Source organism: Callospermophilus lateralis, chromosome 19 (assembly GCF_048772815.1).
Source record: "Callospermophilus lateralis isolate mCalLat2 chromosome 19, mCalLat2.hap1, whole genome shotgun sequence".
Taxonomy (NCBI): domain Eukaryota; kingdom Metazoa; phylum Chordata; class Mammalia; order Rodentia; family Sciuridae; genus Callospermophilus; species Callospermophilus lateralis.
The window spans coordinates 21461075-21486097 of NC_135323.1; the positions used below are offsets into that span (position 1 = coordinate 21461075).

The 25023-nt window shown below is 51.8% G+C and overlaps 2 protein-coding genes across 5 annotated transcripts; one reads left to right on the plus strand and one right to left on the minus strand.

Moving 5' to 3' along the window:
- Window positions 1–17: 17 nt before the first annotated feature.
- Rnf40 (ring finger protein 40) lies at window positions 18–12646 on the plus strand. 3 transcript variants are annotated; one of them, XM_076839860.2, is made up of 20 exons: window positions 18–75; window positions 186–384; window positions 820–987; window positions 1120–1261; window positions 2198–2404; window positions 2911–3032; window positions 3155–3301; window positions 3397–3471; window positions 4132–4251; window positions 4347–4526; window positions 4843–4978; window positions 5781–5902; window positions 5986–6413; window positions 6495–6612; window positions 6721–6870; window positions 7079–7291; window positions 7385–7510; window positions 9017–9157; window positions 9266–9367; window positions 11414–12646. In XM_076839860.2, the coding sequence occupies exons 2-20, from the start codon at window positions 253–255 to the stop codon at window positions 11588–11590; spliced, it is 3006 nt and encodes a 1001-aa protein (XP_076695975.1). In that variant the 5' UTR covers window positions 18–75; window positions 186–252; the 3' UTR covers window positions 11591–12646. The 3 variants fall into 3 exon arrangements, with proteins under 3 accessions (XP_076695975.1, XP_076695974.1, XP_076695973.1); XM_076839859.2 differs by having other exon boundaries at window positions 27–79; XM_076839858.2 differs by having other exon boundaries at window positions 29–115.
- On the minus strand, window positions 12586–24678 carry Znf629 (zinc finger protein 629). 2 transcript variants are annotated; one of them, XR_013089422.2, is made up of 4 exons: window positions 24523–24678; window positions 21928–22034; window positions 17251–21775; window positions 12586–13755 (listed from the first exon to the last, which is right to left on the minus strand). XR_013089422.2 is itself a non-coding variant. In XM_076839861.2 (3 exons), exons 2-3 carry the CDS (start codon window positions 21998–22000, stop codon window positions 19233–19235), a joined length of 2616 nt encoding a protein of 871 aa, XP_076695976.2. In that variant the 5' UTR covers window positions 22001–22034; window positions 24523–24678; the 3' UTR covers window positions 15906–19232. The 2 variants fall into 2 exon arrangements, 1 of the variants encoding a protein (XP_076695976.2); XM_076839861.2 differs by lacking the exon at window positions 12586–13755 and having other exon boundaries at window positions 15906–21775.
- Window positions 24679–25023: the final 345 nt, after the last annotated feature.

The following is a 25023-nucleotide window of genomic DNA, read 5'->3' on the forward strand; positions in this document are numbered from 1 at the left end:
AGCGCCTGCGCCCTATGTGGGAGGGCCAGTGACGTCCGGTGAAATCCAAGATGGCGGCGCTAGGCTGATCCTGCTGTCGGTGAAGGCCCGGGCTGGCGGGGGCGGGATCTTTCAGGTGTGTGCAGGGGACCGCTCGGGGCTGTGGAGCATCGGCCGCTGCCACATCTCTGCTCTGTCTTCTTCAGGTGACCGAAGTACCGCCCTCTCCCGCGACCCTCGGGGGACCCTACGCCGCTCCTCGCCGCCGCAGCTATGTCTGGGCCCGGCAACAAACGCGCCGCCGGCGACGGGGGCTCAGGGCCTCCAGAGAAGAAGCTGAGCCGCGAGGAGAAGACCACAACTACTCTTATCGAACCCATTCGGCTTGGGGGCATCTCCTCCACGGTTCGTGGTATTTTGCCCTAGTCTTCAGAACTTAGCTACCCCTCCTATCTCTGGTGTCCGCCCAAACCGTCAAGAATCTTAGTGCCAGGTCCCCAAGCTTAGAAAGCTTCATTATAAAGTGTTATAAAACACGTTTTCTTGTAGGAAACCAAGAGCACGACATCTGCCTTCCCCTTGCAGTTACAAAAACAGGTCCCCCAGAGCGTGTGATTTCTTAAAAACTTAAGAGTTAGGGAGAGAGGAAGACGTATAACTGGAGCCTTCTCATAATCAGGATGCTTTCTCTGTAAATAGCTGAACCTCTTTAAGTCTTGTTCACAGATATTTTGGGAATACCACCCTTCCATCCATTCCAGTTACTTTCCTTATCTGCTTCTGTGATGGTTTCTGAGCCTTGCTTGACACTCTCCTTGGCACTTTTGTTTCCCTTGTCAGGAGGAGATGGACTTGAAGGTTCTGCAGTTCAAGAACAAGAAACTAGCAGAGCGTTTGGAACAGCGACAAGCTTGTGAAGATGAACTTCGAGAACGAATTGAAAAGTTGGAGAAACGTCAGGCCACAGATGATGCCACACTCCTCATTGTCAATCGATACTGGGCCCAGGTGGGTGCTTTCTGCTTTCTAAGATCTAGCCTTGATTCATTTGCTAATTTTCAGATTACCCTACTAAGAAAGGAGTTTCATGCTGGAAAGCACCCAGGGATTTATAATATTTCTGGTGCTTTCTCCCTTTAGCTGGATGAAATTGTAGAAGCTCTTCTCCGATGCCATGAGAGCCAGGGGGAGCCATCTGCAGGGACAGAGGCACCTGGGACTCAGGAGGGGTCAACACGTGATGTGATTCCTCTCACAGAGCCAGGGACATCAGAGCTGAGAGGTAGGACCTGAGCCCTAGGATCTGTGGAGCTTAACTTTTGGGAATGTTCTGGAGAGTGGGAGACTTTGATTTGGGGTTCTTAAATTTCCCACCCCATCTATCTCCCCCAAGAAATCATTTTTATGTTTGGGCAGAACATTGCCATGGGTGAGAACAAAGACTGTAATTTGATGTGGTTTATAGTGCCAGTGTTGATATTCATCAAGTCCAAAAAACACTGAGTGTTAACTAAGTACTTAACGCTGTTTTGGATTAGAAGGAATCAGAGACAAGCAGAAATAAATACTGTTCCTATTGTCGTGGAGGAAATTACTAAAAGTAATAAGTAAAAACTATTAGGGAGGGCTAGAGTTGTGGCTCCGTGGTAGAGTGCCTCGCCTGCACATGTGAGGCCCTGGGGTCCGATCCTCAGCACTATGCAAAAATAAATAAATAAATAAATAAAGACATTGTGTCTAATTACAACTAAATATTATTATTTTTTTAAATATTTGGTTGTTAGTTATAGGTGGACACAATATCTTTATTTTATTTTTATGTTGTGCTGAGGATGGAACCCATGCTTCACCCATGCTAGGTCAGTGCTGTACCTCTGAGCCACAATCCCAGCCCCTAAAAATTAAATATTTTTTAAAAAATTATTGAGGTCCCTGAAAGAGAATAAGTATATGTACACACATATGTGTAGTCCTGCTTTAGACTGGGAAGGTAGATGACTTCCCTGAGGAAGTAATTTGGTAGCTCTGTAGCCTTGAGGAAACTACATTAACTTTTTAAACTTCAGTTGTCTTACTGTCAAGTTAGGGATAATAAGATAACTACTAATTGTGTTAATTGAGTGAGTCATGACATATTGAAGGGCTCAGTCTATAACTTGGTACAGATTGGTAGTCATTGCTGCTGTTATTCTGATGAGGATCTGTCCGTCCTTCCCAGAGCCCCTGCCAATGCAGCTGCGACCCCCTCTCAGTGAGCCAGCTTTGGCTTTTGTGGTGGCACTAGGTGCCAGCAGCAGTGAGGAAGTGGAGCTACAACTTCAGGGCCGAATGGAGTTCTCTAAGGCAGCTGTGTCCCGGGTCGTAGAGGCCTCAGATCGCCTGCAGCGCCGTGTGGAGGAACTGTGTCAGCGAGTATACAGCCGAGGTTAGTCCTACCCTAGAAGTGTCTGTCTCTGCCTACATCTTATGGTCTCCCCATCCCCTAACCCATTAATGCATTAAGCCTAGAATTCCCCAAGGAATAAATCAACCATAATTTGGGGGGAAATAGTCTGTAGATGGAGATTCTGTTTGACTCCTGGATGGAAGAGTTGTTGATGCTAATAGGTTACTATCTAGAGCACTTTGTATAAATATCAGTGATAGCTGTTGATCCACAAAGCAGAGCAATAAGTGCTTAGGCTTTGTAGATTGGCTGGTTTCTCTCAGCCTTAGTTCTGCTTCGATAGTGAGGCCTTTTTGGGAAAATGGCTCTCCTCTCTGAGCTAGTTTCCTCCTTTGTACAGTGGGGATAAAAACTCCTGGTTTTGCCATGAGAAACTGGCAAGACACTGGTGGGTCACTCTGGACACATATCAGACTCCAGAATGAGTTAGTACTTTAACCTGTTGCCCTTGGGGCTTGATTCTTACTTGGATCCTGCCTTCCCAGGGGACAGTGAGCCCCCTGGTGAGGCCACTCGAGCACGCACCCGGGAGCTGGGCCGTGAGAACCGCCGGCTACAGGACTTGGCCACTCAGCTGCAGGAGAAGCACCACCGCATCTCACTGGAGGTGGGAATCAGGCTTTTGGTGGGGGAAGTAGAACCAGGGCAGGGTTTGGGTTAGATGGGCACCCAAAGATCTCGGGCTTCCAAGTCCCTTTATCCAAGCATCTGTCCCATCCATTGCCCCAGTATTCTGAGCTCCAGGATAAAGTGACATCAGCAGAGACTAAGGTGCTAGAGATGGAGACGACAGTGGAAGACTTACAGTGGGACATTGAGAAGCTACGTAAGCGGGAGCAAAAGCTCAATAAGCACCTGGCAGAGGCATTGGAGCAGGTGAGGCTGAAGTGCTGGGGAAGATGGAACCAGGCTGGGGTACTTGGGACCCTGGCTTCTGCCCTTCATATCTATCACCTGTCTCCTCTCTGCAGCTCAACTCTGGCTATTATGTGTCTGGGAGCTCCTCAGGCTTCCAAGGGGGCCAGATCACACTCAGCATGCAGAAGGTGAGCAACGTCATTCTTCCCAGTCCCTCTGTCCCTCCCTTAAAATTTCCTTCAGGACCAAAGGCAAATGTCTACCTCATAGCCCCTTCCCTGTCACTCTTGGAGCTCTTTCTTTCACTCATTTATCTACTTATTTAGTAAATAATTACAGAGAACTAAGTGCTATGTCCTAGGTAGATTGGAGAGAAAAAATATCAATTCTTTCTTGGAGTTAGGTTATAGCTGGGGAGTATACAAATTAATGAAATAGTTACATCAATTGGTTATCAAGTACCACAAAGGAAAAGCACAGAAAGAAATAAATGGGGTTATATAGAGTCCCTTAGCATTCTGGGGTCACTGTGCTATTTGCCTTTTGCTTCAGCCGGCTTTTCAGGTCTTCTGGGATGCTTCCTTGACTCCCTGTCACCTAAGAACTTTAGCTCCCAATGTTCAGTACTCCATGCAGTATTGAAACCCCGCACTTGCTAAGCAAGCGCTCTGCCACTGAGCCCCAGCCCCAGCCCACAAGTGGGAGATCTTGGGAAAGCCCTTGGTTTAGGGCTTCAGAGTCCCATCAGCGTGCTGCACAGGGTGGCTTGGGTAGAGTTTGTTGTTGTGGGTGAGAGGAACATGCTGCCTGTCCTGGCCCTGCCTACCACAGCCCCTCCCACTCCTTAGTTTGAGATGTTGAATGCAGAATTGGAGGAAAACCAGGAATTGGCCAATAGCCGTATGGCAGAGTTGGAGAAGCTGCAGATGGAACTTCAGGGTGCTGTGAGGACCAATGAACGCCTCAAGGTGGGCTGTGGTTGGGGCTGAGAGGGCCTGGGCCTGCAAGATAGGGACTGAACCCTAAGCCTATTGCTTGCCATATGGGGCATCCCTTCTCCTAGGTGGCCCTTCGGAGCCTTCCTGAGGAGGTGGTACGGGAGACAGGCGAGTACCGCATGCTGCAAGCCCAGTTCTCACTACTTTATAACGAGTCTCTACAAGTGAAGACCCAGCTGGACGAGGCCCGGGGGCTGCTGCTGGCCACCAAGAACTCCCACTTGAGACACATTGAGCATATGGAGGTATGGCGTTTAGAGTGAGGGCCAGGGGGCTAGGGATGTGGCTCAAGCGGTAGTGCGCTCGCCTGGCATGCGTGCAGCCTGGGTTCAATCCTCAGCACCACATACAAACAGAGATGTTGTGTCCGCCGAAAACTAAAAAATAAATATTAAAAAAAAAAAATAGAGTGAGGGCCAAGTCCATAATGTTGAGACATTCCTGGGTTTCTGAAGCCCTATGTACCTGCCAAGAGTCCCTTGGAAAAAAAATTCTTTCTAAGGCACCAAGGCCTAAGGTGGGACTGAGGGGTTCTATGGATCTTTACACCTCAATCTACAGAGTGATGAGCTGGGACTGCAGAAGAAGCTGCGCACAGAGGTTATTCAGCTGGAAGACACCTTGGCCCAGGTACGGAAGGAGTACGAGATGTTGCGCATCGAGTTTGAACAGAACCTGGCAGCCAATGAGCAGGCGGGTATGTGGTGGGATTGGCGGGGGGGCTTATCTGGGGTGCTGGGTCCTGCTGGGGCTGCTGCCATTCAGATGCAGGAAGCAGAGCTATTTCTTTTTGTAGAGACTCATTTCCCTCTGGGAAAAAGGACTATACTACCTGGTTCTTAGGCATGGTGAGGGTTGCATTCAGTTGAGGTGGCTGACAGAGCAAGAACATAAACTATTGGCTCCATCTATTTCTCTGATCTTCTGGTGTGTCTATCAGAAATTTATTTTATAGACATTTATAGAATACCACCTATAAACCAGGCTGTGTTCTAGGTTTTGGGGTTGATAGTGAATGAGGCACAAAGAATTGCTGCAATTATGGAATAGTGTTGGAGTAATGGGGAGACAGATGGTAGGGAAGGGATAAAGTGTGTATATCAAATAGTGATGAAGATACCAAGAAAAGTGAATTAAGAAAGGGAGATAGGAAATATCAGGAGAAAGGGCATACAGCTTGGAGTGGGGATCAGGAGAAAGTGCATACAGCTTGCAGTGGGGATATCAAGCAGATGTCACCTAGAAGGACATTTGTATAAGTATCTAGTGAGTATCTAGTGAGTGTTAGATGTCTATTCCAAACAGGGAAATATGGAGGTATTTAAAAAAAAAAAAAATCAAGTCTACATTAGTTACTTAGGTGGAAGTCACACTCTAGGCCTCAGTTTCCCCTCCTGCACAGCAGGAGTATTGGTTCTGGGTCAGTTTCTTTTCCCACTGAAGGGTTAGGGTAATACAGGGACCAGTCCAACACCCTTACTTTCCCAACCCTCCCCCAGGGCCCATTAATCGTGAGATGCGTCACCTGATTAGCAGTCTCCAAAATCACAATCACCAACTAAAAGGGGATGCCCAGCGATATAAGCGGAAGCTTCGGGAAGTACAGGCTGAGATTGGCAAGGTGAGGAAGGGACTGCCTGGGAAAAGCTTTGGCTGGACCCCAGTAAGCATTGGCTCACCTCATTCCTCTTCCTGTCTTGGCAGCTCCGGGCCCAGGCTAGTGGCTCAACCCACTCCATCCCCAACCTGGGCCATCCAGAGGACTCTGGCCTCAGTGCCCCAACCCCAGGGAAAGAAGAGGGTGGGCCAGGTCCTGTTGGTACCCCTGATAGCAGAAAGGAGATGACGTCAGTCTCTGGTGCCACCACTACTACCTCCTCAGTGAAGAAGGAGGAGCTGGTCCCCTCCGAAGAGGATGCACAAGCCCTAACCCCAGGGGCCCAGGGGCCCTCCTCCCGGGGCCGAGAACCTGAAGCCAGGCCCAAGCGGGAACTTCGGGAACGGGAAGGGTCTGGCCTAGGACCACCACCTGTAGCCTCAGGTCTCTCAAGGGTGGATCGAGAAAAGGCCAAGGTGGAAGAAGCCAAGAGGAAGGAGTCAGAGCTGCTGAAGGGTCTCCGAGCAGAGCTCAAGTGAGGCCCTGTTGCTCTCTCCTTTTATCCCAGTGATCTAAAGCCCTACTTACCAAGCCTTCCTCCTACATCCTTCCCCAGGAAGGCCCAGGAAAGCCAGAAGGAGATGAAGCTGCTGCTAGACATGTACAAGTCGGCACCCAAGGAACAGCGGGATAAGGTGCAGCTTATGGCAGCTGAACGCAAGGCCAAGGCTGAGGTAAGGGCAGGTAGGGCTTGTGGGGCATGCAGGAAGGCTAGCCCAGAGGCTGGTGACCAGAGACGTAGGTCAGCAGAAAGCAGTGACAGCTCCCTTCTGTGGCTGTAGGTTGATGAGCTACGGAGCCGCATTCGGGAACTGGAAGAAAGGGATCGAAGGGAGAGCAAGAAGATTGCAGATGAGGACGCCCTGAGGCGCATTCGGCAGGCTGAGGAACAGATCGAACACCTACAGCGCAAATTGGGTGCCACCAAACAGGTATAAGCCCCTTTGGGTCCCCTTGCTTCTGATACTGGGGTTCTCTTAGCCCTTTGTTGGATGCCTCTAGCTGATGTGACACCTTTATGGCATGGGTCCACTGTGATTCTTGGCTTGGCATGTTTTCTTGTGATTCTCCTCCACCCCACCCGCCAAGGCCATCTGTCCACCTAGCACTTTCCATCTTGTCCCTACCCACTGACTACAGGAGGAAGAGGCTCTGCTGTCAGAGATGGATGTGACAGGTCAGGCTTTTGAGGACATGCAGGAGCAGAACGGGCGACTGCTACAGCAATTGCGGGAAAAGGATGATGCCAACTTTAAGCTGATGTCAGAGCGGATCAAGGCCAACCAGATTCACAAGCTGCTTCGGGAGGAGAAGGATGAGCTGGGCGAGCAGGTTCTTGGCCTCAAGTCCCAGGTATGGCTGGCCCAGGGTGGAGCTTGCAGGGTGGAGCCTAAGAGGCAGGGCTCCTAGCACTTAATCCACCTCTCCCCCCGCCACCCACCTCAGGTTGATGCCCAGCTGCTGACCGTGCAGAAACTGGAGGAAAAAGAGCGGGCCTTACAGGGCAGCCTAGGGGGTGTGGAGAAGGAGCTTACTCTGCGCAGCCAGGCCCTAGAGCTCAACAAGAGAAAGGTGAGGCTGGGCCTGTAGGGAGTCTACTGAGGCCTCTGGCCCCCATCCTCCCTGATTTTGCTTAGAAAATCTGATGCAGGTGGCCTGGGGCAAATTCCTTGGCTCTGTTTCTTCCCATAGGGATAGCTCACAAGTATCAAAAGATTTACTGTGTGCCAGATCCTGTGCTTGATGTGTGGTCACATTTCAGTCACAAAACCTACCAGAATGGTTTTCGTTATCATCCCCATCCCCCTGAATCTGAGGTTCAGGAGGTTAAATTGACTTGCTTAAGAAAGTGGAAGGGCTGGGGTTATGGCTTAGTGGTAAAGTGCCTGCTTAGAACAAATGAGGCACTGGGTTCAATCCTCAGCACCACATAAAAATAAATAAAAGTGTTGAAACCATCTACAACTAAAAAAAATTAAAAAGAAAAAAGAGGGGAGCTGGGGTTGGGATCCAGGTCTTGGCTTCATGATCCACATAATCGCTCACTGGATAACTTGTCAATTGGGGATGGTGGTTTTTGTTGTTGTTGTTGTTGTTTGCACAGCTAGGAATTGAACACCTGGGGCCTTGCACCTGCTAGGCAAGCACTCTACCACTGAGCTACATACCCAGCCCAGGGATGGTGGTCTAGTTTTATTAAACATAAGAACCATCTAGCTTATACTAAAGGTGTAACGTTGTTTATTTATTTATTTATTTATTAATCTTTCGTGTGACCTTTTCCCTTACCCTGGGGATTGAACCCAGGGCCTTGTGCATGCAAGGCAAACACTCTACCAACTGAGCTATATACCAGCCCTGTAACATTGATTTTCATCCTGTTTTCCCTATTGCTCTACCTTCTTTTCTAGTTAATTCCTTTCATAAAAAGGTTTTTGGTTTTTTTGTTTTGTTTTGTTTTAATGCCTCTGTTGTCTTGTGCTGACCACTGCAGAGACTGGGAACGAGCCCTGTCATTCAGTCTCAGTCAAGGCTGGAACTGGGCTGGGGATATGGCTCAAGCGGTAGCGCGCTCGCCTGGCATGCGTGTGGCCCAGGTTCGATCCTCAGCACCACATACCAACAAAGATGTTGTGTCTGCCGAGAACTAAAAAATAAATATTAAAAAAAAAAAAAAAGGCTGGTACTAATGAGGGGTAGATAGCAAGTCAGTAAACAATAAAATAGTGCCAGTTCAGAGTACACTTAAGTTTTATGAAGGAAACTCAGGTGGTGTGAAAGAATAGCAGGGAACCCCCACAAAAGGTGACATTCGGAACTGAGTCCTGAAGGAGTTGCTTGTGTGTTGGGGGGAGTTCAGGGAAACTGAGGAGCCTGTTGAGGGTTCAGAGAACAGAGCATCTTGTAGGTGAGGAGCAATGTTGGGAATGAGAGGGAGAGGAGGAGGTGAGGCTGAGGATCAGGAATTGGGACCAACTCCAGTGCAGATATCACTGAAATGTTTGACACAAATATTGGTGGAACACAACTCCCTAGGCTCATGCAAAAGGTCTCTCCTTCCTTTCCCACCCACCTAAGGCTGTGGAAGCGGCCCAGCTGGCTGAGGACCTAAAGGTGCAGCTGGAGCATGTGCAGACTCGGCTGAGAGAGATCCAGCCATGCCTTGCAGAGAGCAGGGCTGCTCGTGAGAAAGAGAGCTTCAACCTCAAGAGGGCTCAGGTGTGTGCCTTGGAGAAGGCGGGTGGGCAAGGGTCCCCAGTTGGATATGAAGCACACAGTTCAAGGGTGAAGACCCTTTCCCTTAGCCTAGCCTCTCTGCTGCTCCAGGAGGATATCTCACGGCTGCGACGCAAGCTAGAAAAACAGAGGAAGGTGGAGGTGTATGCAGATGCTGATGAAATCCTTCAGGAGGAGATCAAGGAGTACAAGGTGCGGCTGTGGGGCTGACTTGTGCCCCTTCAACTCAGGAATTTTACATGAGGGGTTGGAGATATTTGTAGTGAGTAGTCTGGGGACCCTAGAAATGAGGTAGGATGGCAACAAAACAAACTGTCCACTGATTATGAAGTCAGACAGTTGGCATGAGTATTTGTTGGACACATGCCATGTGCCAGGTACAGTGCCTAAGGAGGTGGGGGAGGTAGGGTTTAGACCTCTTGAGATTGACCTTTGGGGACAATTATTCCTTTTGGCCCAGTGATGAGTAATGTGATGGCAGAAGCCAGAGGGGCCATGGGAACTCTAGGGAAGCCCTTGAAGGTCCTGGAGGTCAGTGGACTTCCTGGAAGGGATGTCACCCAAGGAAGACCTGAAGAGTGAGTTAATTATGGAGGGATAGGAATGAAAGGGCTCAGGCAAAAGCAAAGGCAAATGTGGAAGCCTCCAGTTGAGAGAGGTGTGTTGGACAGACAGAGCTAGCCAGTGTGGTTGGAGGAAAGAGAATGGAGAGGTTGGGCAGTGGCAGATCCCAAAGGGTGTGGGAGTTGGGATGAGCAGCTTGGCCTACATGAAGATAGAGACATTGAAGGGGTTTTTTGGCAAGGGGTGGGGAGTGCTAGGGATGGAAACCACAGCTTTTTGCAGGGCCTTTAAAATATACACTGCCTCTGAACTACACCCCCAGCCCCATAAAAGTTTTTTTTTTTATTTTTAATATTTTGTTTTAGTTATAGTTGGACACAATACCTTTATTCTTATTTTATTTTTTATGTGGTGCTGAGGATAGAACCCAGCACTCGCACATGCTAGGCGAGCACTCTACTGCTGAGCCACAACCCCAGCCCCTGTAAAAGGATTTTAAACAGGAGAGTGACATGGTCAGATTTGCTGTTGGATTTGAACTGGAAGAGGTAAAGGCTAGAGGCACCAAGATTGTTAGATTATGGCAGTCACTGAGGCAAGAACTTCTGTTTAGCTAGCTTAAGGTATTTACTGTAGATGGATTCAGGAGATATTTAGGGAATAGAATTGTTTGGATGCAGGGATAGATAGAATGCATAGTGTCTGAGAAAGGGAAATACTGGGAAGACTCTTGATTTGAGAAACTAGTCATGTGTGGGTCACATATGATTATGGTCACTCAGTAAGGATTTGTGGCATAAGTAGAGAAAAGAGTCATTGTCAGGAACCTGGAAGCTTAAGTGATGGGCAGATGAGAAAGCCTGAATGTTGGGAGGAAGGAAAGTGATGGGGAGTTGATGGATGAACCAAGCCATGAGAAATGCCACTGGGACTTGGTGATCTGGGAGGGAAGATTTTTTTGGCAAGGGTGAGAGTAGAGCCACTAGAGTTAGGAGAGTGTAGGGGTGAATCAAAATCAGATAATTCTTACATTTGGACCTTGAAGGGGTAGGGATAGCTGATGTAGACTTGGGAACCTGTTCAGTGCTGATGGCTGAGAAATTTGAGGCTGCCTGCTGGTATTTCAAGAGTGCTGGCAAGGCTGAGTCAGGGCAATTCTTGTCTGGAGTTGAAGGTGAGACCCTCCTAGTGGCAGATAGGAGGTCTCGGGCTGAGAGAAAACCCACAGCAGCATCTCTGGGTTGCACCAGTGCTAGGCCCATTTGATGCAGAGGTGGCCCATTTGAAGCAGAGGTAGCACATTTCTAGTGGCACTACCATGCCCAGATGTGACAGTAGGTACAGTTGAAGAGAAGGTAGATAGGATTGGGATTTTTGTCAGAGGAAGCCAGTAGGACAAGAGAAGCCCAGGTGGAAGAGGCCAGGCTGGGGCTTTGGATCCTTGTCCTTGGGAGAATCCACTCTTTGCTACTTTAGTTTTGAGATGTTGGCTTCTGAGCCTCAGTTTCTGCATTCATAGAGTACTCATTCCACTTCCAAGGTTTTAGTGAGGATTATATTCATCATCTGTTTGGGTTAGCCTGAACCAATTCCTGCTATGAACCACTTCCTGCTGTCAGTTTAGGGTCTGGGCATCAGCAGTTATTCCAAAGCTGATGACTTTGCCTGGTGCAGGCGCGGTTGACCTGTCCCTGCTGTAACACCCGCAAGAAGGATGCAGTCCTTACCAAGTGCTTCCACGTTTTCTGCTTCGAGTGCGTGCGGGGCCGCTATGAGGCCCGCCAGAGGAAGTGCCCCAAGTGCAACGCAGCTTTTGGTGCCCATGACTTCCACCGTGTCTACATCAGCTGAACCTGAATCTCAGGGGACTTTGGAACACCCGTGGACCCTGGGGGCTGTGCCCCCAGCCCTTCCCCACCCAGGTGCAGTGGCCCCACCCTTCATTCCAGACCCCATGGGCCCAGCCCCTGCCCACCTAGTTGGTTTAGGGTCCTGGTGCATGCTATGGGAGTGGGATCAACTAGGCTCAGTTCCATCTTCTCCTGAAGGTCTGACCTGTAGCCTAGGGGGTGCTCCCATGAGGCTCAGAACACTCAAATGAGCTTCCCAGAAGCTGGCCCTAACCCTGTTCCTGTTTCTCCATGGACTCATCCTAACCCAAAGGGGGATGTTCCCCAGGCTTTGACCACCCACCAAGAGGAGGCTCACTGTCTACCTACACACCCACAATAAGGACCAGAGATGGGCCAATCCTCAGCCCCTTGCTTGAGACTAGGACATAGGCCCCAGGGAGACTTTCTTCACCTATCAACCCCTAGCCTGGGCAGGGGTTTTGTCCTTCCTGTGGAGTTCTCTGGATACTGGTGTGGCTCTTGTGCCACAGGCTGAAGCTACCCATGGGCAACTACCCTCTTCCTCTGGGAAGCTCTACAGTTGCTGCAGTCACTGCCCTCATCTTGGGAGTGCTGAACCAAGATCATTTGTATTCTAATCAAGCCCTTCCCAATCTCTACTTGTCTCCCAGCCCACTTACCCCCACCCCAGGCATCCATCTCATGGCTCCACTGGGTCCTTGGCTCTAACTGTGCTTTCATCCTGGTGGCCTTAAATGCAGTGGAGTTGAAACTTCCCAGAGGGGAAGGGATAGACCAGCCCCAGCCACTGGGCCAACTTCCAATCATTCCAGGTAGAAAAGCTTTGCCCAAAACACTCTGTGACAGCCTGTATACAGGATGCATCCATACTGTCTGCCCAGGTACACTCTGTAGGCTGTGACAGCACCCAGAGGGGCCTGGGAGGTGGAGCTGCTGACAGGTGCAGGGACCTATTTGGTTGCAGCCTCTGCTCTAGAGATGTCTTATATAGGCTGTTACTTGTTATGAATAAACATCCAGCCCTTGGCCTACAGTCAGTAGCCAGACCTCTTGCCCCAAACGTAGTCCATTTTTAGCTGCTACTTGTTGGGCATCTCCCTGACTTGCTTTGGACCCGGGAAGGGAAGGGCAGAACTTATATGAGAGCCCATTTCTGCCCACTCCGAAGGCTGTTATGCATAACAGCAGCCAGGGATCCCAACTGTGCCTTGGCGGGGCGCAGCTCTAGATTACTCCAGTCAACCGATCAGATACTGCTCTTATTGGGAGGCTGCCGGCCCTTTGAGGTCCGTACTGGTCCCGCCTCCGGCAGTCATTGGCCATTAGGATGCTGGGAGGTCTCGAGCTGCATCTTGGGAAATGAAGTCCCATGTTCTTACCTAGCAAGAATGTTCTTATCTAGCAAGAATATTCTAAACGCAAGGAGAGAACTGGTTGTTCCGCCCAAAGGTTGAACATGAACCCAAATCTGCTGGATGTCCCTCCACGGCTTCACCCGTCCCTCCCCTCTGTACGCACAGATCGGGACACATCAGCAGGGTGACTTCCTTCATTGCGACCTGCTTGGGCCGCTGACCGTGTCCTTGGGGTTACCCATTGTTTCTGGGTTCAGCTCGATGTTTGTCTCTCGGGCGGGGCCCTTACAGGTCTGGAGCCAAGGCCGGTGCTGAGTGGAGTTGGGGTTGGTTCCGGAGTAGCAGTCCCAGCCATGGCTATGGTTGCGGTTGCGCCTTCTCGGGACCCCGCAATCTTGCCAGCCAGCGCGCCTTCGCGGGGATTCGCGCCCTTGTCGGCTTTCGGAATCCACCTGGGGTTTAGAGTTTCGGGGGCGCCACAGCGGCCGAACCAAATCGGACTGGAGACGGACATGCGGGCTACGAAGATTTCAGGTGTGGGGCTGGTAGCGATGGGCATACTCGCTGAGGCACGGGCCGCGGCTGGCGATGACATCGGGCCGCCACCGAGGAAGTGTCCCAGGCCGGTGTGCAGTGGGGCGGGGCGGGGATGACGGGCTCAGGGTATTACATCATAGAGATGCGGGCATCTGCGCTGGAGGAGAGGAGCCTGTTGCCTGGGCGCAGGTGGAGACCAGCCTGTCTTTTGCGAGCACGATCCTCTCAGGAGTCACCTCCGCGAGGGCGCCTTAAGTAAAATCAAGTAACTAAATATTACCTCTAGATATTTTCCCTAAAAGCTAGTCTCCATATTGGAAGGAAGTGCTAAAAACTTTGAGATTTCATTACCTAAATAGTAAAGTAGGACTCAAAGCACTTTCTCAAGTTCAAACCAAAGGGAATGGATTAAAGGTCCTAGAATCTCACTGTGAGGAGAACGCATTGATGGCGGTGGCAGAAACTCTCAATAAGCCATAATTTATCATGAGCGTGCCAGGTGCCGGCAGGGTCTGTCTTAATGGTTAGTCTGGCCTTTCTATCCGGAGACTTGACCAGCTTACTACTGGCAGTAGCTCCCCTAGTCTCAGTGACTGTGGTACCTAGGGATGGGAAGGCCAGAACTCTTTGGCCAACCCTGACTTTGGCTGTTCTTTCCTGAGTGAACAGATGGCATCAGTGATGGATTAGGGCTACTACCTGCAATTGGCCAGTAGAGCATTTAAAATGGATCACTCCCAGAGCTTCCCTTGGGGCTTGTGACACTGCACTTGCCTGGGTTTCCTCCTACTCATAGTTTTCTGTTGGTCCTTTCTCCACCCCTAAACTAGACTCTCATTTCTGCTTTGCTACTCTCCCTGAGTGTATTTATCCATGGCCATGACTACAGTAGAGCTATTAAGACCACCAAATTTTGTTCCTGAGCCTGAAAATAACCATTGTTCATTGGGTGGAAGGGATCATGTCATTCTCAATATCCCACTAGCACACCTTCCCTAGTCACCTCAAACAAGTACTCCACTGTGGCCTCTGCTCTCTAATTTTGTGTTCCTTAATTCCCACTCTGCTTTAACTTCATACTCAACTGTGTGTGCCCTCTATTGCCCATCCCACTCATGGAATCTATACATTTGATTTCCTGTTCCTGAGACTGCCATCTTTCAGGTCACTTCTTCTAGTATTATCTGGCCCTCTACTGTGGTAGGCACCATCTGTGGGTCCACAGTCACTTTTGCCATCTCTGAACCAGAGTGTTTTAAGTCACTGTGTTCCAATTCCTGCTCTCTCCTTGGAGTTCCCTCACCTTACTGAGGACTCCAATGCTGAGACTTGTTCTGATATGCCTCAGTGTCCCCAGTGATGGGAACCAACAGAATAGAGTCTTCATTAACCTCCCCTGTATGTAGGCAAGTCGTTCCACCTATCCCTTCCTACTCTGCCTACTTTCCAGGTGAGAGGAAGAGCCTGCCCTGGGGTCTGGGTCAGAGTGGCACCTGTAGGGAGACACTTCCCTGCCTAGGGCAAGAGTCCCCTGGTGGACAGAGGCAGGTGACAGGCTAGCACCCGACTTCAGGCAGCCACTCAGTGGCCATAACCAGGCTCAGGAGATACAGCACAGAAGTAAACCTGGCATTGAGAATTCCTTGGAGCAGCCCCAGCTGGCCCAGACAGTGTGGAGCCCAGGCCAGGCCCAGGCAGGCCCAGCCATAGGAGGAAAGGCTTGGCTGGGTGCAGAGCCACTCAAATTCCTGGCCATTCTGGTTTCACGTGCTGACTTTGCTGTGGATCTTGAGCACGCAGCTGCCTTTCCTTGAGCCTCAGCTTTCCATATGGTGAGGACCTATGAGCTGACATCCTGGGAGTGAGATGACAAACCAGAGCTCCACCCACCTCTCCTCAGGGTCTAGGAAGCTCCAGTCCAGAGGAGGGATTGAGCCAGGCCAGGACCCAAGGGAACCAGGAATAGTAGCTGGAACTAGATCCAGAGCAGCTTTTCCCAGTGGCACCCTGGGAAGAGTGTGAGTATTACAGCTAGAGAGGCCTCCCTGGGCTGCACAGCTGAGCATGAGCTGGCCAGTGCCAGAGTCACCATGCAGCCATCTAGCAGTCAGCATGCCGTCGTGCTATTGAAGCCAGGTGCTGAAAAAAGCTTTTTGGTTTTGCCACCAGTTGATCAGATTCCACCACCACCCCTGAGGTATCTCCTCCTCTCCTATTAAGGGTATGGATTTAATTTATTTTTTTCTTTCAGTGCTGGGGATGGAACCCAGGCCCTTGCACAGGATAGACAAGCACACTACTACTGAGCTACACCCCAGCTCAGCAGGATTTTTACATTTCTTAAACCCCACTGGACAGGCATTTTAGACCTCCTAGGAAAAGGCTAGGCCTGGGGCTAGACTGAGCTTTGTCGCTTATGAGCCCTGGCTCAGAGAAGACAAGCTCTTTGAACTTGCTTTAGGCTGAATGAGAAGACAAAAAAAAAAAAAAAAACACTGGGAAATCTTATTCCCTTTATTCTCTTCAACTAATCAACATGACCACCAGTGACACAATACTGTTATTGACACACAACACTCAAAAGTGGGGCCTCTCTTCACAGGGACAAGTCAGGTGAGTGGGGCTTCCCTCATGGGGACAAATGAGTCTGGGAGCTGCTCACCTCAGGGTGGAGGTCATGGAGCCCCACCTCTTGGTTGTGATGGTTTCAAGTTCCCCCCACTTCAGGATTCATGCCTAGGTTCTTTTGAGTTCCCATCTGACCTCCATAGCCACAGCAGTTTCAAGTTTCACCCTAAGCTCAGATCAGTTTCTAGACCCTCCCTTCTCCTTTCAGCAATGTCTCCTGGCCTCTGGCTGATGGGGTCCTCCACTAGGGCACTTCTGAGGGCTCTGGGGCTGGTATGGAGTTGGATAAGAGGGTTTGACTATATTATACCTCCCAGACTCTTCTGGTGGGCAGGTGTCTGGATCCCTGGCCCTGTCTGAGCCAGTCAGGACTCTTGACACTGCCACCTCCCTGCTTAGTTTCTCAGATGTAGCTGGCTCCAGGAGGGATAAACCTGGCTGAAGAAGTTTGGGAAGGTGGGCAAGAGAGAACAGGCCACACCCAGAAGTCTCTGACTCTGCCCCTTTCCTACTGGGAAGCCCTAGACTCCACCAGCAGTGTCCATATCATCCATTCAGTACCTGAGCCAAGACCCTTAGCCTTCACCTGTCCCCACAACATGCGAGCATCCTACTATGTACGCTACACCCTAGTCCTCAATAGGCTACAGCTGACCTTAACTAAGACCACCTCCCCTAAAAGCTGTTCCCCAGCACTCTTCTGAGGACAGATTCTCAGACCTGTGTCTGAGAGAATCTGCTCCTAGCTTTAAGGAGTTTTGTCTCTACAACTGAAGTTTCTGCTACCATCTTAGAAGGGAACAAATCGGCTTAGACTTGGAGGACTAATCTCCTCTGAGTCTTATAGGGACACCCCTTCATGGACATTTCTGACAAAAGAGATTTGCAGTCAGGCTCCTCAGTGGACCTCTCCTTCCTGGCACTTGGGTGGGGTGGGGCTTAATGCCGAGGTTAACAAGGCCCTCTCACAATTATATAAGACCTGCCTTTCCTTTCCCGCAGCAGGCCTGGTCTTTTTCTCCCACAATGTTCTAGATTTTGATCCTTTTAGAATTGAGGGTTATCCCTTTGTGGACAGGATAGATGAGGGTGAAGGGTTTTCACCTTTTGAACTTACAGATAATGAGATTAGAGGTGTCTTTCACAGCTTTGTAGGAATCCAGGTAGCGCCTCTCTGGGCATGTGACTCCTGAAGAGCCACCTCAGTCCTCCTACTCCAGGACAGTGCATTGCTGGTGCCAGTGTGGGATCAGGGGGCACTTCCTTTCCAACTGAGCACTAAGCAGAGTCCTCCCCATCTTTAAAGGTTTCCAGGGTTATGGGGGGATCCTTGTTGCAGATGCTTCTTTTCAGAGTCTTCTCTCTTTAACCATTTTATAGGGCACCCATCTCTCCCCATCACACAGCCCCAGTCACATAAGCAGGTTTGGCAGGGTTTATGAAGTATAGCTGTGCAATGTGTGAGGAGAATTGAGCCTGGCAGAAGGTTTCTCATCCTTCCATTTCCCTCCAGTGGTTTCCAGCTAAGGAGAGAGGAGCCAAGGGGGGTGGAATCTTCCCTTCCAAAGGCCAAGATCATATCAGAGGGCTCCAGGTACCAGGTGAGGAAGGTGGTCGGACTTCTGTAGTCTTTTTCGGGACTTCTGGTCCAGTCTGTGGGGAATCTGGGCACCCACCACTGTACATGGGCTGGCTCATCCTGTGGACAGCCTTGCCACCAGCTCACATGAAAGGCTGAGGTTTAAAATCAGGTTGCTGGCTAATCAAAGCTTTCTATTCTGTTGTCTTGCCATCCCTTGTCGCCACAGAGAACCCTCAAGTGGCTCTCGCTGACTCAGTCTAGGGAGGACAACCACATACAAGTCTTGAGTCTCTGAAGGGATTTATTCTTTGGAGGTCGACTAGCAGCGGTTCTCCCTCTCCACTGAGGATAGAATTTGAGGAAATGAGCTGCCACTGCAGCAAGACTGGGGGCAGTTAGATTTCAGGAAAAACCTCCTGACCGTGAGACCTGAGAATGTGGCAGAGGCCCCCACCAATCCTAGAGGCCTCTTGGAGTAGACTTCCCAGCTGGGCTGGGGAAAGTGGTCCTGCCTGGCTCAGGAAGAACCTTGGCTGGGATCTGCTTGAATTTACAGTTTAACAAGTTCCTGGAAAGGGGAGAATCTGGCCTGGAGTTTGCTGGGTTCCATTTGAACAGTTTCTCCACCTTGCCTCCCTCCAAGCAATCTAACAGAAATTCCCCCTGATTTTTGTGGTGGTTTCCCAGTATTCTTACACTCCAAGTATTTTATGTACCCCAAACTTCAGCTTTTAAAAAGGCTTGACATAATTTTTCTCCCTCATTTTTGGGTTCATGTTTTCAGATTCCATGGGCCTCTTCCCCTAACCTACAATGCATCTAAGATTGGCCTTGTACCCCCAGTGAAACAAGCTACACCTTTCTCTCCCCGGTTTCTGTGTCTTATCTTCTCTGTGGGTTCAAAAGCTCCTCGTTACTTATTTTCTCCTGTTTTTTTCTTCCTTTTTCAGTTCCAGACCATTCTCCCACACTACTCCCCAGCTGAGAATTTTCTCAGTGTAACGGTCCAAGGCTGCTGGGAGAGGGGTTCCTCCCATTCGCCGGTGGGAGAGGACACTGCAGAATCAGCATTGTGGGAGGTGTTTCCTGTACCTTTTGAGGGTCACCATCCCAAGGCAATGCTATGCTGAGTTCCCTGTTCTTCCTGACCCTATAGGATTTTGATACAGTTTTATGGGGTTGTCTAGAGACATATTGGGACCTCTTCCTACAATTAATAGGGCTTGTATCCACTAAGGTTTATAGGGTTTTTCTGCTACAGACTTAAAGGGCTTTTTTTTTTTCCTACATATTTATAGGGTTTCTAACCCAACAGTTTTTCTCTACTGCATTATAAGCGGCTCCCACCAACAATTTTATAGGGTTTCTTATCACTGATGTAAAAGCACTATTTTTCCCAGGGTTCTTTATCCTCCACTTCGCTACAATCTGATAGGGTTGTCCTCCTTTCCCCACATGATTTTTTGGGGGAGCCAGTTCCTCTCAGGAGAGAGAGGCCCCTGGTCTCCACACCTATTTCACAGGGAGACACCTGGATGGCAGCTTCTATGGAGAAGGAGGGCTGCAACTTCTGTGAAGCCATCTCCACACTCAGGGCACAAATAGGGCTTTTCTTCCAAGAGGGTTTTGGGGCTCTCTCCTTCCCTGTGGCTGCTGCTCCCTGTTGGGGTGGGAGCCTCTCCCTCACCACCTTGGCTCCCTTGGCTCGTGGACAGGGTGGCTGGTTCTGGCAGGGGGTCCTCAGGTCTGGGGGACTTTTCTTGGGTGTGGGTTTCCTGGTGTCGGATGAGGGCCAGGCGATCCAGGAAGGAGGCCCCACAATCAGAGCAGCTGTAGGGTCTGGCCCCCAGGGGGCTCCTGAGGTGCTCCAGGAGGACAGAAGAACTCTTCCCTGGCTCAGGACTCTTCTGGGATTTCCTGCCTGCGTGGACCTTCTGGTGTAGCAGCAACTCAGAGCTGAGGCCAAAACTTTTTTTGCATTCAGGGCATTTAAAGGGCTTGCCACTCAAGAAGGGACTGGGCCCTGCCCCTTCCCCTAAGCCAATCCTATAATCCGGAAAGAGAAAAGGCTTTTCATTGCCATGGGTGAGCTGATGTTGGAGGAGCACAGCGCGATCCAGGAAGCTTTCTCCACAGTGGGAACAAATGTAGGACTTAGAGGAGAGCAGCCCCAACCTTTGGCTTAAGCTCTCCTGACCTTCAGGCGTTTTAAGGGGCTGTCCTGGGGGGTCAGCTCTGCCCTCGGCAGCACCTGGGTAGGAATTCCCCCCAAAAGGGAGTCTCGGGGGACGGAATTGAGGTGTTTTGGGTGCTGGGTGTGCGATGAGACCGTCTGCGTTTTTGTAGGGGTTTTCTCCAATATGGATCCTCTGATGCTGCATAAAGATGCCCTCATCGTTGAAGCCCTTTCCGCAGACCAAACACTTGTGGGGTTTGGCTCCAGGGGGCGGGGTCAGCAGGGCAGAATCCCCCAGCCCCAGCAGGGTGTCACCCTGAGCTCTTCTGGCAGGGGTCTTGCCCCTCTCGTGGATCACCCGGTGCTGCTCCAGCTCATGAGCCTCCAGGAAGGCCTTCCCGCAATCGGAACACACGAAAAGGTTTTCATCCATGTGGGTGCGGACGTGAGTGATGAGGTTTGAGCTCTGGCTGAAGCTCTTGCCGCACTCGGGGCACTTATAAGGCTTCTCGCCCGTGTGGGTGCGTCGGTGCTGGATGAGGTGCGAGCTGCGGATGAAGCTCTTGCCGCAGTCGGAGCACTTGTAGGGCTTCTCACCGGTGTGGATGCGCTGGTGGCGGATGAGGGTGGAGCTCATGATGAAGCTCTTGCCACAGTCGGCGCAGATGTAGGGCCGCTCCCCACGGTGGATGCGCTGGTGGTTGATGAGGTTGGAGCTGACGCTAAAGCTCTTGCCGCACTCGGGGCATTTGTAGGGCCGCTCGCCCGTGTGCGTGCGCTGGTGCCGCAGCAGCGTGGCACTCAGGGTAAAGGTCTTGCCACACACCGGGCACTTGAAGGGGTCCTCGCGCAGGTGAGTCCGCTGGTGCTTGATGAGGGTGGAGCTGTGGCCGAAGCTCTTGCCGCACTCCAGGCACTCGTAGGGCTTCTCACCGGTGTGCGTGCGCTGGTGCTGGGTCAGCTCCGAGCTCTGGATGAAGCTCTTGCCGCACTCGGTACAGCGGTAGGGCTTCTCCCCTGCGTGGATCTTCTGGTGCTTGAGGAGGTTGTGGTTCTGGCCGAAGCGCTTGCCGCACTCGGGGCACTTGTAGGGCTTCTCGCCAGTGTGGGTGGCCTGGTGCTGGATGAGGTCCGAGCTGCGGTAGAAAGCCCGCCGGCACTCGCCGCACTTGTAGGGCTTCTCACCAGTGTGGGATCGCTGGTGCTTGATGAGGTTGGTGCTCTGGGTGAAGGCCTTCTCGCACTCAGTGCACTTGTAGGGCTTCTCGCCCGTGTGGGTGCGCTGGTGCTGCACCAGATTGGAGCTCCAGCTGAAGCACTTGCCGCAGTCGGGGCACTTGTAGGGCTTCTCTCCTGTGTGCGTGCGCTGGTGCTGCACCAGGTGCGAGCTCTGCGTGAAGCTCTTGCCACACTCAGAGCAGGTGTTAGGCCGCTCGCCCGTGTGGATGCGCTGGTGCCGCAGCAGCTTGGACCACTGGCTAAAGCTTTTGCCACACTCGTTGCAAATGTAGGGCTTCTCGGCTCCAGCGGGGCGACCCTGCACCAGCTCCCGCAGGCTAGGCTCATTGGTAGGGACCACCTGGGGGCTGTTCCAGGTGGTGAGGGTCCCCCACTGCCAACTGGCCTCACAGGTCTTGGTCCAGTCAGACGGGGTAGGAACTACCTCCGGGGCTGGGGTGTCCAGAGAGGTCTGGTGGTCCAAAGGGTTAGAGGGACCCAGTGAGGTGGGGGAGTCCTGGGGGTCTGAAGGATCCTGGGAAGGGCTCTCCAGGGGCATCTCTGGTGGGTCCTTGGATTCTGGACTCTGAGCTGGATCTCCCAAGATGACCTCCTCCCCAGAACTTTCCTGCTGAAGGCTCTCCTCTTCATTCCCACTCTCCGCACCTACAGACAGAAAGGGAGTCTCCAGCCCCCATCTCCTTTCAGAACACAGGGTCTGTTTTCTTTTCCCTCCCATTTCCCTCAGAGTCTGGGTCCCTCCCTTGAACTGTGGCTATTGTCTTGTCTGGACCACAGTCCCTTCTTGTGCCCCTCACCTCTGTGAGCATCATTCAGGCTTTCTTCAGGACCCTGCAGATCCGGGCCCCACAGCACTGTCTCAGGCTCCATCCCAGAGCTCAGGACTTGGAGGGTTCCAGGGACCCTGGGGTGGGGGGAGGGAAAGATAGCACACATCGCAAGATGATTTTGCTCTTTTCTTTACTCCCCCTTAGCCTCACTCCTCCTTATTCCTACTAATGTAAACTTCAGCGTCCTACCACCTCATTTTTCCAGGCACCGGTTCTGTGGTCCCCTTTCTGCCGCAGGCCTGATTCTTGCTCCAGATCTTAAGATCACAATTAAGCAAGTAGCTGAATGTAAGAGTGCAATTAAAAACTCATCAGCCATAACCCTTTGAACCCAGACTGGGGGCTGGAAAAGTACCTGACATCCACACCTCTGATGCCCAGAGGCTGGGGAACCTGTTATTTTGCGAATCAGAGGAAGCTCATTAAGACTCCAATTTTCTCCCTAATGGGGCTGCTAATTGAGACCAATAAACTTTTCCCTTATGAGCCCCAGACTGAACTGAGGTTCACACTTAAAGGGTTAAAATGAGAAGCCACCCCAATTTCCCAGAGGGGACAGAAGCCCTCCAAAATGACTGAGACACTTTCCCTTTTTCTAAGCACAGAAGGATCAGGTCAGAGGTTGGGGGAGGGGGGTTTAAAATCAGGGGCTTCTGCAAGAGCCTCAAGAGAGAGACACAAAGAGAGAATGAAGGAGTGTGTGGAGAACACCTGCAGAGGACTTGGTGCCTGCCAGAGTGTCCTCACTTCTTCCACCCAGTCCTCTCACAACCCCATGAGGGGTTGTCCATTTTACAGATTAGTAAAATCAACACAGGGGGAGACACTACCAAGGTCCCAGGCTGGGAAGTAGCAGAGCTTAGATCATAAATGCAAGGTTCTGTGTTTGCCCTGCCCCTGTCTCTGAGAGCATGAGGTGACCTTGGGAGTCATGTGAGAGTCATACTCGTGGGCTGCTGGCAGAAGACCAGTGACAAGGAAAGCTCAGACACAGCCTGCTGGCTGCCCATGAGAATGGGTTGGAGAAATTTCTGGGACCACAGTTTCCTTGGCTATAAAAGGACGGGTTGAACTCAATGGCCTTCCATCAATGACCTGGAGACAATCCTGTCGGTCAAAAAGCCTTCTATTACTAGTCCTATCTTGGGCCCCCTTTATTCCTTTTGTTCTATTCTGATGCTTTATCACATGCCCAGGACAGTGCCTAGCACATAACAGATGGTCAATAAATGTTTTGTTGAATGAATGAAGATGAACAAATGAGCTAGACCTCCCTTGATCCTGGAAAACCTGTTTGTTCCAATGCCTTTAAAGATCAGTTTGCAAGGGGATGGCAGTAAAAGAATTCAAGTTCACAGTAATCCCCCCTCCCAGGTTTCCCTTGACAACACAGCAGTTGCCATTCCCCACAGAGATGATTCCAGGATAGGGAAACAGGACCACAGGAGCAAAGCACTAGGAGACTTCCTGTAACATCTACACCCTGATGGGAATCCCTGGGAAGGGCCTGGGCTTTGGTGGCTGTGTGGATGGGACTGTGTACACAGGGGCAATGGTGCAAAGCAGACATGGCAAGGACTCAAGAGGAGGGAGCCAAGAGGTGACTAAGGTGAAGGAAGAGTCTGCTGAACCCTGCCAAAGAACAGTAAGAAGTTAGTTTTTAGGAAGTAAATTAATTTCTTCATCTCTGCATCCAATTAGGCTCTGAGAACCCCCATCCCCCACCTGTAACTGTCTTAGGGAGGTGGAAGCAGAGATCTCCTCTGCCTGGCTGTTCTGAGGAGGCCAGGGAGGGCTAAAGGCGACCTGCTGTGTTTGCTGAGGACAGGTAAGAGCTTCTGTACCTTGATGGCCTGAGAGAGGCAAACTCAGTGGTCCAGAGTATAGGGAAGGGGTTAATGAGCCGGCTGACATGGAATATGAAAGTGGGAAGATTGAGGGAGGCAAGAAGGGCTTGGAGCCAGCCCAGGCCCAAGAGCGCTAGCCTCGGACCTCGGACGGCCCCAGTGCGGAGGGCGCGGAGGAGGGGACCGCCTCCGGGAGAGGTGTGGGAGCGGCCCAGGGTGACCCTGACATGGAGGCAGCGGGAACGTGGCCACCCCGGCCCCGGGCCCCGGCCTCCCCCACCCCGTCCGCGCTAGGCCAGACCCTGGACTCGTGCTCCCCGGCACAGTGACCCTCTTTCCGGCCTCCAATCCCGAGTCTGGGCATCCTCCCCCTCCCCCGCCGGCACCCAGGGTTCCTGGCTCTCCCGCCGGCGCCGGGTTCCTTCCAGAGCTGCGGCTCTCGGCGGGCCCCCGGCCCCGCCGGGCCGAATTCCCTCTTCCCAGAATGCTCACGCCCTCCCCCTCCCCCACCGCCAGACCCTCGCGCTCTTCCCAGAATCCTCCAGCCCTCCGCGGCCCCCTGCCCCGGCCCCCACCCCTGCCCCAGGCTGACAAGGGCTGGGCTGGGGGCTCGGGCCCAGTCGAGGGGCCCCCGCCTCCCGGGCCCCATTGTTCCCCGGTGGCCGTCCCGGCCCCTCCAGGCCACCCCCTAGGAACCCAGGCGTCCCCAACTCACGGCTCTGGGGTCTGGGAAAAGCCGGAAGGCAGACTCCAGCCCCAGGGGACTTAACCCCTTCAATGCCCTGCCTTGGGGGTCGGGCTAGACGCCGAGGACTCTGGGGTCCTTCTCAAGGGGTGATTCCAGGCTGAGGACCCAGGGACCAGTTCAGGGTGACTGGGACGGAGCAGGAAGTGACCCCAGCTTCCCGGGCCCCTCTAGCCTGGAGTCAGAGCATCAGCTCTATGGGATTTAACCCTTTGCCTCCCACAGCCTGGGAAAAAGAAAAGAGGATGGCAGGAGCAGGGAGGTGGCTGAGAGGACACCCCTCTTCCTGTCTCAAATGGAAGCAGGCGAGTCGGGCGGCTGGGGGAAACCCAGGTGCCAGGGAGGGTCTCTGGATTTCTGGCCATTCTCCATCCTGCCGGAGCAGGGGTTTCGCCAGCCTTGCCAATTAAGATTTGGCGGCTGCTAGTCCCCTGGGGCCGGTCTTTGTTTGGACTCACCCTGGGATGGGAC